The 16,904-nt window shown below is 44.6% G+C and overlaps 1 protein-coding gene across 1 annotated transcript in view; it reads right to left on the bottom strand.

The window, feature by feature from the left end:
• Positions 1–8,162, bottom strand: part of Dnah8 (dynein axonemal heavy chain 8) — a 313,541-nt gene extending 305,379 nt beyond the window's left edge. The window contains exons 1-3 of the mRNA XM_004624185.2: positions 7,941–8,162; positions 7,395–7,529; positions 1,276–1,360 (exon numbers count right to left, since the gene is read on the bottom strand). Of these exons, the coding sequence (XP_004624242.1) occupies positions 1,276–1,360; positions 7,395–7,529; positions 7,941–8,135 (415 nt within the window). The 5' untranslated portion in view covers positions 8,136–8,162. The remainder of the gene's footprint in view (positions 1–1,275; positions 1,361–7,394; positions 7,530–7,940) is intronic.
• Between the last annotated feature and the right edge of the window lie 8,742 nt (positions 8,163–16,904).

The raw sequence follows: 16,904 nt of genomic DNA, 5'->3' as shown, positions 1-16,904 counted from the left end.
TATATATAATTTTTTTTAAAAGGACAGCTTAAAAATAAATAAAAAGAGGACAGTTTAAGCAAGGATATGGTGGCACATACCTGTAACCTGTAACCCCAGCACTTTGGGAGGCTGAGATAAGAGGATCACAATTTCAAGCCCAGCCTAGACAATTTAGTGAAACATGGAGACTTTGTCTCAAGATAAAAAATAAATCAATGAATAAAAGGGCTCAGGAATACAGCTTAGTGCAAAAGCCCTGGGTTCAATCTTCAGTACCAAAAGTGGTGGGGTGGAAGGTCAGTTTAAAGGAAGAAATAAATCCATACCTGAAACAGAAGGGCAGATTACATCCACACTGTGTGGCCAGATTACAGCGGATTTGGGGTAAGGGAGGGGATTAGACTGAATCCAGTAAGTGGCAGGACAACAAAAGATGTACTTAGCAGGAATCAGTAGTGTGAGCTTCTGAGGAGACTCTGATAGCTGAGCTACCACAGGTTTGTAATCTGGGTTGGCCACGTAGGCATGAGAGACAGGCCTAGCCGGAGGTGGCAGGGGAGGACTGAGAGACAGAGTGGAAGGGGCCCTGCTGACAGGCCGGAAGTTAGAAGGCAAGCCCTCCGTCACCTGAAGGAACGCCCACGCACCTAGCTATCAAAACAAAGGATTCAAAAAAAATTAAATAAATAAATAAAAAGGATTCGTGACCAGGCTGCGTGTTCATTATCTCGGGCATCTCATCAACAGCGGGGAACACGGCATATTCCGAGTGACAGCTGGGCAGGCACAAGACGCCGAGCCAGGAACCACAGCGGGCGGCTTCTGGGCTCTGGAGTAAACATTCCTAGGTTTCTGAAAACATCTGGACACGGTGGCTGCATCTGTTCCAGGGACAACGCAATGAAGTGCTGTGGAAGTGTGTATTCTCAGAGAGATGTCAGAGATTTCTATAAAGATATTTCTGCTTCTCCTTGAGTTATTACAGCCATCTCTGAAATATGTATTTTGGCAGAAATGGTGCTGTTCCTAAGATTCCATTTTTTTTTTCACATCAGCTTAGGGTAAATTTTTCTTTATAAAATAGAAGGTTGGGGGCTGGTGAGATGGCTCAGTGGTCTAAAGCACCCACTTAGAACAAGCTTAGCAAAGCACAGGGACCGCGGTTCAATCCCCAGCACCACATGCCAGCCGGCCCCGCCCCCTGGTGGGCTGAGCTGGCCACACACACACACACACACACACAAATAAAATAAAATTAAAAAAAAATAGAAGGTTGTACATAAATATCCTTACCAAGGCCAGGCACATCTCCTTCCTGATACAAAAATTTCAAAGTCTTACAACCGTCTTTCTCAAAAAAATGGGTAAACGCATCCAACTGTTAAATAAAAGAGAAAGTGATAATCAATAAAATAACTAGGGAATTACAGTAAAAGGAACTAACCCCGTGCTAGGCATTTTATGTACCTTAATGTAATCACCGTCAGTTTGTAGAAATGAAGAACATAAGACCCCAAGACTTCATCAAATGTACATGGAAGCAGGTACATCGGTGGCAAATTTGGCATCTAAGCTAATGCAACTCCAAGACTGCCCCAGAATTAAAGCGGATTTTGTTTGTCCTTCTTTTCAGAGACAAGGACTCAGTATGCTGCCCAGCCTAGCCCCAAACTCCTAAGTTCCAGAGATCTGTCTGCCTCAGCCTCCTGAGTAGGTGGGACCATGATTGAATGCCATTGAGCCTTCTGGTAGCTCTCATTCCTCAGCCTGCAGTACTGATCTCCCATGGCCTGCACATACTTGACCCTACCTCACACAAGAGCATGGGTGGAGACTGGTGAGTCCAACTGAAGGGTCAACACAAGGACTCATTGTTCAGAGAAAGTATTCATAAAAGCTGACGGGCAGATACAGAAAATTTGCCTCAGTATTCTGTTTGCCAATTATTTTAGCAGTTAAGCTCCCAGTAACTGTAATTTGACCCATATTCTAGCCAACATACATAAAAACAAATTATTAGCATGACATTCTTCTGAATAGGAGCACAACATTTTTAGTCAATTACTCAGGCGTAATTGTAATATCTTAGTAAGTGGAAAACCATATTGGTCACATTAAACAAAAGCCTGCAAACGTTACATGGGAAATTCAAAGTTAGCACTCCTACTTCACTTAGTTCCACTCATTCCAAGGAGAAGGCTCTCTCTTGCGCAGCGAGTTTCCCTTCACATACTGACCACACGGCGGAGGTACCACAGGTCAACTAATCTACCCTCCTTAGAATACACTACACAATCCACTACAGAATCAATACACTGCACAATCACTCTACCAGGTCCCTAGAGAAACACAGGTTGTTTTTTTTTTTTTTTTAATGTAAAATGCTAGCCCTCAGATTTTGCATTTCTAAAAAGTGTTTGGTCACATTGATGCTGCAGATCCTGAGACAACAGTGGAGAGTGACCTCCCTGAGAGCTGAAACAGGGCCACTGAGATTTGTATAACCTTGGTCCTTAACTTTCTGCTCTTCCATCTCCCACGTCAACCTCACTCTCTTGCATAATTACAACCGGAAAAGATATAAAAGCCGTCAGCACAGCTATTCTTGCCAAGTTCCATCAGTATTTTCTTGCTGACCCTTTAGCTTGGAAAGTATAAAAGCTCTCAAACGTAGTGCACACAACTGTGATTTAAAAAAAAAAAAAAAGGCATCAGAATATCAAATGAAACGAAGTCTTGCTTTTTTAATACACTGTACTCCTGAGACTGACTGAGCAGATGTCATCGGCCAAAATCATGGCTGCAAACTGAAAATTCTCTTAGTTCAGCCATGCACACCTTACTGAAGAGGCTAATGTGTGAGAGCTGCACGTTCAAGGCCAACCTGAGCAACACAATTAGAAGTCAGCTCAGGTAAATGTGTAAATGAATTTCTCTTATATAACATTTTATGAATAGTTCGTCTGGGCCTCACTATATGTTTGGACTAGGAAAGTGTCGTGGTTTGGGGGTTTTGCAAGGTGAACAATATGGTACAGGACATGTTTTATAATATTAGTTTAGGGCTGGGGAGATAGCTCCGCAAAATAAGTACCTGCCTGGCAAGTGCAGGGCACTGAGTTCAATCCTAGTACCAGAAAAAAACAAAACCAAAAACAAACAAAAAACCCACACACATTAGTTTATAAAGAATCACCCAAGAACCATATACAAGTGCAGGAAATCTATTCACACACTAAATACTAAAGAATCCATCTGAGGGCCTAGAGCTCATAGCAATGCCTCCCACAAATCTAACTGGAGGCTTAGAGCCCACGATACTGTCTCATGGCTCTGTACCAGAAAGGCCCAAAGGTCAGTGGTGGAAGCTAGAAAGTCTCGGTCAGCAAGATGAAGGGTCTGTGCCAGCAGGCTGAGGGACCTGCACCGGAGCCAGGAAGCAACGCTCAAGGTAAGCACCAGCGCTCCCCAAAAGGTGCCATAGCCGACCTCAGCGAACAGTGAGGTTCCGAGCTCCCTCAGCAATAAGGAAAGCTGAGTTCCCCTCAGGAAAGCCAATGCGACAAACTTCTCCATGAGGCTGAGCCGTGCATCTTCTTCCCCTTCAGAGCCAGAAGTGATGCTCAAGATGAGGACCAGAGCTCCTCCTAAGTTCACCGGGAAAACCAGCATGACAAGGTCCTCCAGCAGAACAGCCCAAGAGAACTAGCAGCCTCCAACAGCTCCAACAGCTTCTCCAAACAGCATCCTTAACAGCGTTTCAGCAGCTTTTCCCGTTCTGCCTTTATGCCGCTGGCAACAACCCTCAGGTGGGCCTCCTCCAGCCAGCACCATGCTAGTTTATTTCAGCTGGGTATAGTAACTTGACCACTTGTCAGAAACCCACTGCAGAAAGGCAGAGTTATAATACTCCATCATTGAAGAGAAAAGTAGAGCTAGAAAGAATTTAAGTAAGGACCCAAAGATATCCAACCACAGAATAGACCTTGAGACTGGACTTGAGCATTGGGCTCCCTGATCTGTGCTCTTTTTGCAGAACCGTATTGTTACTACCTTGACTTTGGAAAAAGTTTCCAAGTAATCCAGCAAAGTGATTATCTTCAGCACTAGTGAATAAAGACAGCAGTAATAGAGAAAGGGGTAAAACCATGAACTGCACTGTCATGGAAGTGTCTGGATGGGTCAGATCCTGGCAAGAACAGGCATCCTATCACTCACAAAGGGAGTTCTGAAGACACTTTGCATTCAGAAGCTACTTCCAGAGGCCAGAGCAGAATTAAGAGAAGCTATGGTCCTGGTATAGCAGCGACCACAGTACTACCAGCTGAAGAAAACCATTACCATCCCGAGGCCTGAAAGAACAGGAGAGGGAGGAATGGTAGAACTGGAAGTAGTCTGAAAACTCTCTGGGTGGGACACTCAAGTGACAGTGATCAGATTTCTCTGCCTTCTCTCCCCTCTGCACAGCAGTTTGCTGTGCCTACCAGTGTCTGAACGAAGCAGAAGCCAGGCAGCAAGACAGCCCAGGTGACAGACTGCGCAGAGATCAGCTTGCTGGACCAGATCCTGGCAAGAACAGGCATCCTATAACATACAAAGGGAGTTCTGAAGACACTTTGCATTCAGAAGCTACTTCCAGAGGCCAGAAGAGAATTAAGAGAAGCTATGGCCCTGGTATAGCAGCGACCACAGGACTACCAGCTGAAGAGCTGGGTCAGATCCTGGCAAGAACAGGCATCCTGTAACATACAAAGGGAGTTCTGAAGACACTTCAGCCCAACGCTGAAGTCCAGTCTCAAGGTCTATTCTGTGGTTGGATATCTTTGGGTCCTTGACTTAAATTCTTTCTAGCTCTTCTTTTCTCTTCAATGATGGAGTATCATAACTCTGCCTTTCTGTAGTGGGTCTCTAACAAGTGGTCAACTTACTACACCCAGCTGAAGTAAACTAGAGCTGGTGGCAAATATAAGTAACATCACACTCTCTGTTGTCCATCTTTTTATATTTTTATAGTGCCTTTACTGAAAAACTTTTACCCCAGACTGCATGTCAAGTTTCATATATTAAAGGAATACATTTCCATGTTTTCTTTAAAAAAACACAACCCACTAGGGTTGGGAGTGTAGCTCAGTGGTAGAGCATGTCCTTGGCATATATGAGGCCCTGTGTCTCAGTTGTTTTTCTCTCGCTCCTGGAACAAAATACCTGATACCCAAAGTTAAAAAAGCAAATGTTTAGTTAGCTCACAGTTTGTGGAGGTTTCAGTCCATAATCAGCTAGCACCAAGGCAGAGTGGCACAGCAGAGGGGCAACCATTCATGGTCACAGAAGACACAAAAACCACAAGAGTGAGAGTGGGGAGCATCAAGCTTCTTTTCCTCCCATTTGTTACAAACAGGCTACCTGCCTTAGGCAGGTGACCCCCTCAGACCATCTCTGTGCCCTCCTCTTCCACAGGCTCCTAGCTGAGTCCCTCAGTTAAACTTCTAAACTTCTCAAGTTGACACAGTGAATCAACCATTACAACATCCTAGAACAAAAAGAGCCTCCCTCAGACACTAGTATGCAGAAAGGATGAGTTACTTAGTCAAGCTTCTAGGCTTCTCAAGCTGACACAATGTATTAACAATTACACCCCAGAAGAAAAAAATTAAGATGGCAAGAGGAGAGTGTTAAACCAAGCACAGGTGCCTGGATGACTCCATGGAACCAATGCCCCAGAAAGCCCGCCTTGACCACAATGCTAGACTTCAGCGGGGACCCTCAGGAACCTAGGGAACCACACCTTATTTTCAGTTGCTCACCGCAGCATCTGTTGTTTTATGTACATATTACCTGTTCTCTATCCAGGATTGCTGAAATAGCTTCAGGCTAGTGATGTCTGGGCGCGGATCATGTCACTGTTCCAACCACAAATTAAGGGAGCAGGACAATGGGCCAACCTCCTTCATGCTTCCAGGAGACTGCCAGAACACATTTTTAGAAAAGTCTTGGAGGAAATGAAGGACAGACAACTTCCAGAACTAGCCAATGCTGCATCAAGCAAGGCAGCAGCTCTTTGGGGCACCGACCCAGGAAATCCTGGCTCCTCAAGCGAGCTAAAGAGTTTGGCTAGTTTGGTGGTCACTATAAAAACAGAGAATACTCCTGATGGCCGTGGCATCTGTCTGCATCTACTGAGGTCATAAATGTCACAGAAATATGCATGTGTGCTGTACCAGTGCCAGGCCCTTGGTTTTGACATGATAACGATGCCAGATGTAACCACTGAGAGAAACCAATTAGGAAGCACCTCTCCTGACTACTTCTGTAGCTTCCTGTGAATGAATGATTCAAAACAGAACAACTTTTCAAATCAGAAATATTACCCCTAAGTAATATTCTTATTACTTACCTTGTTATAAAAGTACTGTTAAACTGAGTTTTTATTTTCCTTACTATAATTGTAAGTACCTGTACTTCTATTCCGCCCCTGTCCTTAAATCTCAGGAGACCTTGCTGTTATCCTTTGGTTACATAAACTAATTTTAAAGTTTATCTTAAATTAAAAAAAAAAAAAAAACAGGGAATACCAACCCCTGGTGGTGACAACGCCTCCCAATTCCATCCCACCCCAACTGAGCAGTGTATTAAAGGAGACAACTGACCTGCAGGGTTCTCTGGTCTTACTGCGATTCTAGCCTCTTCTTCGACTGAAGGTGGAAAAAACCACTAACAACTAGTGGTAGTTCCACTGAAAATCAAAGTAGAAGCAAAGCTCCCAAGGAGAAGGCTATCCCACAGACATATCTATTACAATAGTGAGGGTAAGCATACCAACTTATCACCCAGTGTTGGAACAGCTTTAGGAATAGAAGGAGCCACAGTTAGGAAGTATGCATAATCCAGAACTGTCCCCAGCATCCGGAGACATTTGGGAACGTGCTCTGTAACTGCTTCTTTGTTTTCTATTATAAGATGCACTGTCACAAGTATGGTTTATTTTCCTGTACGGGTGATTTGAATGGGACTCATAACACGGACCTGTAAAATATTACTCTATCTGCGCTCAATCTGTCTCCTGAAGTCAGTGTTAGAATTTTAGCCCAATTCTAATAGCTCACTCTTCTCTTCTTCCACAATAGCAGAGCTGACTAAATCTATTCAACTGGCATAGTTACATAAAATAAAGCTATTTTAGTCGATAAAAACCCCAACCTTCTCTTCTGAAATGTTTTGTCGTTCATGACAATGAGTCCAGTTTCTTAAATCGGTCACTTCTTAAAGTGTTAACTAAAAAAAAAAAAAAATGAAGAGACTTGGGGAATAGCCCAGTGACAGAGCACATGCTCAGAAATCTTGAGTGCCTGTGTTCCACCGTTGGCATTAAGAATTATGTATTTTATTATTATAGCAGGAAGATTTAAACTTACAGACGGGCAATCCAAAATTAATTCTTCAACAGCTGGCAGATCCAGGCCAAGCTTATCTGCTAGAATTTCAAATATATATTTGTATGCTGGGTCAATTTTCGATTTTCGGTTTTCTCTTGCCTCTCTAAATCTTGCCTAAAGAACCAAACCACATTTAAAAAAAATTATAATTATGAAGAAAACACGGGCAACATATTTTATTTATAAATATTGCACATGGAAAAAAGGAAAAGGAAAATTAATATTACCTATGAAAACAAGGCCTGGTAGACCAAAATGTGTGAAGACATTGTGACATGAGATGACAACGGTCAAATGGGAAGGGCAACTGGAAGATGGGGGAGGGGAAAGGAAGGAAGGGACACGAAAAAGATGATGAGAAAAGAAGGAAAAAGTGGGAACAGGTTTTGTAAATAAGGAGAGGAAGAGAGGTTGAAGGGAGGGGAGGGGAATGGGGAAAAAATCAAATTATGTGTACCTAAAATGTACCAATCTACTAAATTAATAAAAAGAAAAGAAGAGAAAAATATCCTTGTCAAAGCAAACCTGTCTCTCTTTCAGAGTTTCCTGAAGGTTCGGAATGCCGCTCATACTCCGGAGGTACTTGGAGGGCCGCCGGACCGTCTCCGCGAGCACTTCGGAGAGCATGGCCTGCACAGGTCGGGGTGCAGGCTTCGGCCGGACCCTAGCCTGGGAACGCTCCTGCTGCTCGGGAGCGTCCTCGTCCGAGGGAATCAGCATCCGGTAGTCAGTCACAGAAGGCAGAGAGTCCTTCCCAGGAGGGGGCGCACCTTCCCCAGGCCCCGCCTCGCCGCGAGTGGGCGGGGCCTCTCCGGGAGTGGGCGAGGCCTCTCCGGGAGTGGGCGGGGCTGTCTCCCCTGCAGAGGGAGGAGCTTCTTCTGCGGAAGCAGGTGGGCCACTTCCTTCTGAATTCATGGTTTCCCTCCTTTCCTCCTCCAGGGTACCTTAAAACTTCAAAACCTAGGATTACAAAATGTATTCCTTTAAAAGTATATGAGCAGTTGGATGTTCTATATTTATATTCCTCCCTTTGAAGTTAGGCAGAGAACAAAGTCATCTGCTTCTCCCTAAGGTATTGTCTGAAGAAGCTAAGTTTACTGGATATGTATCTCGGCCTTGCAAAAAAATGTGCTAGAATTAACCACTAAGAAGAATATATGCAGTGTATTATTTGTTGAAACTGTACTTTCGATTTGATTTGAAACTGTCTCATTGCTATATGTTTATCAATAAAACTTTGAAAAGAAAAAAAAAATGTGCTAGAAAGCAAAGAGGCCTGACCTTTCCCTGTTTCCCTTTGCCCTTGACAGCCATGAAGGGATCATGACCCGCCTGGGTGCTCCAAGCGCTGCTACTGTCTCTCTGGAGAGCGCTCAGGGTTTTGTTTTTGTTTTTGTTTTAATGTAACAACAAAGACTAGGGAGGCACCGGGGCCTATTGCAGATGTTCCCCAGGGTCCTTTCAACCCCAAATGAGCAGTGATTGATGTGATTGATAGTATAGTTCCTCCTCCAGTGATCTTATTTCCTACTCCTTACTTTTTTCTCTAGCTGCAGTGGAGCTGATGGTGTGGCTAGGACCTGCTGGTGGCTGCAACCCTAAGAACTATAATATGTGGAGCTGAGGGACACTGGCACCCAGGATCAGAGCTGTGGTCCTGAGGCACGACAGTGAAAAGCCAGAGACCTCGAGTGAGGAAGATTATGCCAATTTGTGATTTCTATCCAAACTGGACAAAAAGAACCCTCAGCTGGTTGCTAGCAATAGTACCTCCTGCGACTACAGGAAAGCACCTGTCTTCAGGTATGCTGGGGCTGAAAAAAGGTTCAGAGCCACTGCACCAGGGGCTGGAGTGAAGCTCATGGGAAGCTATGAACAAAAGACTCCAGGCAAAGAACTACACGATCTTGAAATGCGCCTTTCTGCAAGGAAGTCCGCAACAGCACACACTTTCTCGACCACACACCCAGCTGCCCAGCTGTCTTGTCTGTAGACGCATTATCATAAACACGTAACCGTGGAAAATTAAGAAACACCCAGGGGAGCAAGAAAGAATGTCAGTTAGGGATCAAAGCCAGATGGTAGGGCAATCACGAAAAAAATTATCCCTCAAGATAACTTTTCAGAATATGGCTAAAATCTAGAAATCATAATAACAGTAAATACTAGCAATACAAAAGAATAAATTCCCAAGCAGACAAGAAGTCAAAGAGCTGGGAAGATAGATAGGTCAGGGGCTTAAGTGCTTGCCTGGCAAGCGCAGAGTGCAAAGTCCTAAGTTTGAACCCCAGCACCCCCCAAAAAAAGAGGCCAGAGAATAAGGATTTTTAGCGAATAATTCACAGGAGGGCACTGGTGCAAACCTGGCCTAAGTGGAATATGGCAAGACACCAGCAGAGGGCTGGCCAGATATCTCAGCAGGCTAAAGTCTGCTTAGGCAGAGCTCACGGACTGGAGTTGGATCCCCAGGCCTGCCGTGCCAGCCCTACCTCAGAGCACGCTGAGATGGCAAATGAGACTGGGCTTGGTGGTGCACACCTATAATCCCAGCGCTTGGGAGGCTGAAAACAGGAGGATTACTATGAGTCTGATCTGTGTAGTGAGACACTGTAGACCTTGTACTAAAAATACATTAAAGGAAAAAAAAGACACCAGCAGACACTACACAGATACAGCCTGTCATCTGTGTCCCAGGATTGATCTCTCCATCATTTCCACAGAACAGTAGACACTTTTCTTGATACCTTCAGCCTATCCAAGGGCACAAATAACCAAATAAATCTATGTCTTAGATGCTAGCCAACCAGTTGACCACACCCAAAGTATACAAGCAAGAATCATTATTCTCAAACTGTCTGCAGTGTCGGTTTTTCTCTCCTCTTAATTTCCCTTCTCTCCCCTCTCTTTCATAAATTCTGGGTTTTTCTTTTGATCCTTGACCCAGTTCTAATCTCTTTCTTCAGCACGTGAGCAAATTTGCCTGGTAAATGCAAGGTCCTGAGCTTGATTTCTGGTACAAAAATAAAAATCACTTAGAATGAAAGAGACTGGTGAAAGGAAGAGGAAGAAGAATTTTACTTTTCAATGTGATAACACTTTGTAGGATTTTTTAAAAAACATGATATGCATATTTTACTAGTATTATACATATAGCATAACCTACAATGTGTGCCCGTACTTTTCCTTATATGTCTTAGGACTTATAGATTAGGACCTAAAATTCCCTATAAATTTACTTCATGCATTCACTTTCTGCTGGCTGAAAAACGCAGCAGGTGAGAAACAAAAAGACATTGACCTTTTCCCAGCCTCTGCTCCACATGCAATGGCTTTTTTTTTTTTTTTTTTTTTCCAGAACTGGGGCTTGAACTCAGGCCCTTGCACTTGCCAGGCAAGCACTTATCCTGCTGAGCTATCTCCCAGTCCCCTGTGCAATGGCTTTCATCCCCCAATATGCCATTTTCTTAAATTAAAGTCTGGGAGTTGAATAAACGTCTGTAAGACAATTCAGTCGTGTCCTTTCCTCGTGGACCCATCTCTGTAACCCTATCTCTAAGCCCAATAGTTCATCGGTGATTAATTGAGACTGCTCTGCGGAGTGGCTGCGGTGGCTACACGGGGGATTATGGAACCCCTTCTAACAAAATGGGTCATCAAGTCAGAAAGACAGCTAAGTGCGGCACGGAGTGGTCAGTGTCAGTAAGAAGTGAACTAGCGAAGGGCTGAGGGAACTGCCGGTGGAGAAACTGCTGGGGGGAAATCTTGGAGTCAGGTCTGAAGAAGTGATGAGAGAGGGGAGCTTTCATGGGAAAGGTGGAGACAGAGGATGCAAAAAGCTATCCTGGGAAAATTGTGGGAATTCAGGAATAAGATCTCAGGGATGTAGCTGAATAAAGTAGGTAAAGGATCAGAGAACAATTTTGGAGGGATAGAGAACAATTCTGGAGGGATAAGCATTTTTCTGGAGGAAAAGTTGCGTGTGTGTGTGTGTGTGTGTGTGTGTGTTCCTTTTTAAAAATAGTGCTGGAGATGGTACTCTGCCACTGAGCTACACCGGTGAGTTTACAATGGGGTGTTTGTTCCCTGGCTTCCGCACACAGAGGTGGGGAGCTGAACTGCGACTTGAAGCCCAGGCCCACTCATGGGAGAGATGGGCCAGGGTCCCGCGGAAGGAGGCACCCGGCTGCGCACTCACCCGATGCCGGCAACCTCAACCCGCTCGGCGGTCGGAGGAGCTACCCTGTCCGGGCTTCCGAGGCGCGGCCGTTGGGAGCCCGAGCCCGACGCTCCAGGCGCCTGCGCGGCTCCGCTCCCCGGGTTTCCAAAGAATAACCTGAGAAGTGAAACTTTGTTTAGGGTTCCCCCGTCTCGGGGAGATTGCAAATTGAGGGGTGGGGAGAGAGGCTAAGGACTTAGGAGGATGCCCAGGTAGGTGCCTTTGAGGGACTGGCGTGGGGACGTGCAAATTCCATAAATGATGTTTTCATTTCTGTACATTTGCATGGCGGTTCACACCTGTAATTCCAGCAGGCAGAGAGAGAGAGAGAGAGAGAGAGAGAGAGAGAGAGAGAGAGAGGGGCGAGGAAGAGGAGGGAAAAGAGGACAGGAAAAAGAAGTGAGTTTTCTAGACCTTTACAAAGTCTGAAGTTACTTAGTGTTTCACTTGAGTGGTAGAAAATGGTTTCTGTTGAGTCACTTTGCTCCAGTAGGCTGGGGAGAGTGAAGAAATCCAACTTCTCAAACTACACCTTTTTCCAGTCCATTTGGACTTTTCCTGCTACTCCTTGATGTAGTATTGCTGTGTTCATCTTTATTATTTTTAAGTATGTCCAACTTTGTAGCATGAGGCCTGGAAGATCTGCCAACTGAAGAAAGACCAAAAAAAAAAAAAAAAAAGGGAAAATAAAGGAGAAGGGAAACACCAGCCAACATAAAATCAGCAAATCAAGTTTAAAAAGCCAAGAGAAGGGATACTAGGTTACTCCATGGACAAACCCCCTGGGGCTCTGTAGCAAACCAGTCCCTGCACATCCTTGCTGCGCTGGGCTAGGTGCAAGACCTGATGTGACAGGGACTTAGGCTGGGCCCACAGAGACTCCGTGGGTAACTAAAAGTGGGATAAAACTTGTCATCTCTGCTCAGCTGTGCACAGAGGCATGCTAATTCCTCAAGGAGTGTGTGTAATACAGGGTTCGGTAGCCCAAAATGTAGCTAGTTATCTCATCCCTCTTCAAGACTGAGGGCACCAAGAATAACTAAAGTATCCGGATTTGCGGGGCTATCCAGCTGCCAGCTTTTACAGCAACCAGTTCCAGATTCCGTAGTAGTCTCTAGACTTTGTCTTGAGCCTGCATTTGTCTCAGTTTCCAGAAAAGGCAGAGCCTCGCAGACCACCCCATGAGGAGAGCTGGCCCACAAAGCAGGGCCTGTGCTCTCAGGAGGGAAACCAAGCCCTCCATTCAGGGATCAATGGCTCTCCCAGAACCAGTCCTGTGATGTCAGTCAGCCAGACCCTGCTTCAAGCTGTGCAAACCCCAGCTGTAAAAAACCCCAACCTTGCTTTTGTTCCCCTTTTCTGCAAAGTCTCAAAGTTTCTGTCAGCCCCAGACCTTGGATTTCTTTACACTTTGCTGTGTTCCACTGCTTGTCTCCTTGGATGGCATTATGGGATGGGTGGGTGGCCAAGCCCAGTCTATTAAGACCTCTAGAGCCAGGGCTTCTGTCCTAGATATCCAGCAACACAAACAGTCTGAGACTGAGCTGCTTCTGTAAGCACAGAAGCCAGTCCCAGCAACCGCTGCATGACTAAGGCCCAGCTGCTCACCCCCCAGGGGAGAGGGGCTCGCTGGTTTATTGCTAGCTACAAAAGCAGCTGAACCTTTAGCTCTACATTTCTTAGCTGCTGCGCTATCAACCGATCCAGATCGATCCATCAATCCTGCCTGTCCACGGATGCCTGTGGTGTTCACTACAGTGGGGCAACAGGGGAGCTGTATCCTCCCCCTCCCCATATGAAACTCCTGCCATTTGTTGGGCTGTGAATAAGAAATGTTTCAGTCTTGTCCAGTGAGTCCCATTTTCTCACTTATGGAGCTGTGGTGGGTTTTATCTGTGTATTCTGATCTGTATCTATATGTTCTGATAGACACTAATTGTAGACTGTCATATCTCTTTAAAAAAAACTTTAAATGTACCCACCCAAGTGTCTTAACTTGCAAATTGGGCACGTGAAAGTGTCTTCTAAGGAGTGATACTGAAGAGAGCTTTTCTTCTAAAAATGTGTGTCACACTCCTGGGTTGTCAGCAGCACCATGATCCAGGCGGCAGTCACTGACTAGGACAGAAACTAGGTTCATGGAACACTGCCAAGTGGGAGCACTCATGAAAGTGCCTGAGATTTAAGAAAGCTGAACTTTTGACAGAGTTCTCTTGAGGTTTAATAGAAGGTAAACACCGTGTAGTGCACTGTCATATTAAGTGCAACACCTTGGGAACAAGCGTCTCTGAAAATCCAACAGAAGATGCATATATATATATATATATATATATATATATATATAATCACAGTAGCACATGGAAATGGCTTAATCAATGTGAGTTGTTATTACTAATAGTTTAGTATTGGTGTATATAGTGAAGAAAAATACGAAACTGGTAATTGGGAAGCCTGAGATTGAGTCCTGGGATCATGCTACCCAATAAGTAACTAATTAGTTGCATAATCTTTGGTTTGTAAAATTGCCCTGACCTTGGGTCTCTTTATTTACAAAGCAAAATGAAGATGAGATAACTTCTAAGTTCCAAAAATCTATAACACCAAGAGGAGGTTGGTTTCAAGCTTCATCAACTGAGCTAAAGATGCTATATTGACAGAAATTAAAATGTCAAAACAACTAACTGGGAAAGTCTAGATGTAGGAAATGTGCAATTAAAGTATATAGATTATCAATATTTATTACGTGTCTTAGTTACTTTTCTTGTTGCTGAGACAAACTACCCAACACCCAAAGTTAAAGGAAGAAAGGTTTATTTCAGCTCACAGTTAATAAAGGTTTCAATCTGTAGTCTGGCTCCAAGGCAGTGTAGCACGGCAGGGGGCCATCCTATAGGAGAAATAGTCCTGCCTCTCCCTTTTATCCCATCCAGACTACCAGCCTTTTGGGTAGTATCTTCTCATTATCCACATCCAGAACTATGCAAAACCAATCAGTGTATTAATTTAGTAATCATACACATGCTTAATCGCAGTATCAGAAATCCTAGACTTAGCCAACTCTGTAAAGCTCCATCTATGACTGCATGAGGCTTCAGGGGGACATCTAGATACAAGCCATAACAGTCTGTTATAATTGTCTTAATGATGCAGTGGAAAGAAACTCTCAACCTGCTACGTGTTCCATATGAGTTCTCTAGGAACAACGGAGGTTAAGAGTGGAATATATTTATTGGGGAAAGAAAACTTCTGCCTGAGAAACACAAGAAGTTTCCTGAGTGGGTTGCTGAGGATTCTGCAACCCCTTTCCAGGCGATTTTTATAGAGCAAAACTATTAAGTGAGGCAGGTAACAAGATGGAGAAAAAGAGCAAATCATAAGGTAGGCATGAGGTGGGACAAACCATGGTCAACTGACTGTTGGGAGCGGCTGACGCTGGAAATCTACCACAGATGTGGGGCTCAGAAAAAGCCACCAGAGAACACTGGGACAGGGTGGGTCAGTGGCTCTTCCTGGCTTTTCCAAGGGATTCCATACCTACTTAGAGTATCAATTCCTGGTGTTTATCCTTAGGGGAAATATGCGGGTGCGTCATTTCATCTTTTGTCTTGAGGTCTGGCCCTCACCAGATGTGCCTGCGTTTTCCCCACAGCTGCAATGTGCATCCTGTCTTGTGCACTGGCTTCTTGGAGGACCTAGCCCTGTCTCACTGCCTACAATATTTCGATCTACCTTAGCTATAACACTACGACAGTAACATAGCTATGTGACAACTACGTTAGTGTCATAGTTATCACATAACTATGTTAGTGTCGTAGTGTTATAGCTATGACAGCTCTTTTCTCCTAGGACAGTTCCTGAAGACCTGCTTGATGTGGCACAGGAGGGCAATAGTTAATATGAATAAATTGGCACAAAAATGAATTGAGGGTCTGTCCTGGGCCTACGTGACTTGGCGCAAGACACCTGTCTGGCTTAAGGGCAGATTAATCTTTAAGCCAATGGCCAGAGCCAAGACTAGAGGACAGTTTGTGAAGTTCTGGAGCCTCAAAGCACTAGAACAGGGCAGCTGAAGATTTGACTCGTGCACATTCTGTCTAGCTCAGTAGCCGCAGTTAGCAGACACTCAGGTTACTAGTTAACCCTGATCTGTTCCTGTGTGATTTTCCAAAAATGCACTGTTCCTCAGTTCTTGAACCTTGACTGCACTAGCAGTCCCTCTTCACTGCTTCCTGCAGCCCACAGGCACACCCCCACTCAAGCTGTACCCCTAATAAAAGCCAAAGACACCATGGCCTGTGGTCCTAGCCTGTCATTTGGTTTTGACCATCCTGGAGTCCCTTGTAACTAAAACATATGTTTCATCTCTGTTTTATTCTGTCGCCATACCTCTGAGCAAGAGATCGGTGGTCCTATGCCAGGAGACAGAGACGGTAAACCTTTTAGACACAAGGGCCCAAACTGCCACCCCAAAACCTATTTATTAATCACAAAGCGCCAACATTGAAAATAAACCTGAACATCTGACGCTCGGCTGCTGGGGTGACTTGACTGGCACGCAGACAGAGAGGGCCCCAAATGCCTGCAGGCCACAGGTTTGCCACCACTACTGTAGGATTCTCAGTCTGTGGCTATAACAGCACATTTATATCCTGCTTAGTTGTTCGTTCTATTAAAAAGAAAGCAAAGAGAACTACCCAACATGAGCATAGGTGCTTTGTAAGGGCACGCATGTAGAATAGCAGACTTGTAGGCGTGTTATAGTGAACGTCAGAAACCAACTCCCTGCCTGTGACTGCGCTCGAGCTGCCTGTGATGTACACAGTCGGGCTTGACCGCCTGCTTCTCCTTGATAGCACGCTGGGCTGCCTTGACTGTGTCCAGCTTGTGTTTTCCTAAGTTAAAAAAATACATTTTGTTTTCAACTTGTTTCAAGGACTTCACATTTTCCTTGTCACGTAGGCCCAGGACAGACCCTCAATTCATTTTTGTGCCAATTTATTCATATTAACTATTGCCCTCTTGCACCACATCAAGAAGGTCCTCAGGAACTATCCTAGAAGAAAAGTTTAAAGAAATGAGCTGCGGGTCATTATTTAATATTTATGTGTACTTTACTTGAATGGATGGCTATTAAAATTGTTATGTGATAACTATGTTAGTGTCATAGTGTTATAGCTAACGTAGATAGAAATATTGTAGGCAGGGGCCAGGGAGATGGCTCAGTGGAATAAGTGCTTCCATGGCAAGCGACAAGGGTCTGAGTTCAATCCCTG

The sequence above is a fragment of the Octodon degus genome, unplaced genomic scaffold (assembly GCF_000260255.1).
Source record: "Octodon degus isolate 3935 unplaced genomic scaffold, OctDeg1.0 scaffold00005, whole genome shotgun sequence".
In the NCBI taxonomy this organism is placed as follows: domain Eukaryota; kingdom Metazoa; phylum Chordata; class Mammalia; order Rodentia; family Octodontidae; genus Octodon; species Octodon degus.
Note: the sequence above shows the minus strand (reverse complement) of the source record. Positions and strands in the feature narration are given on the sequence as shown.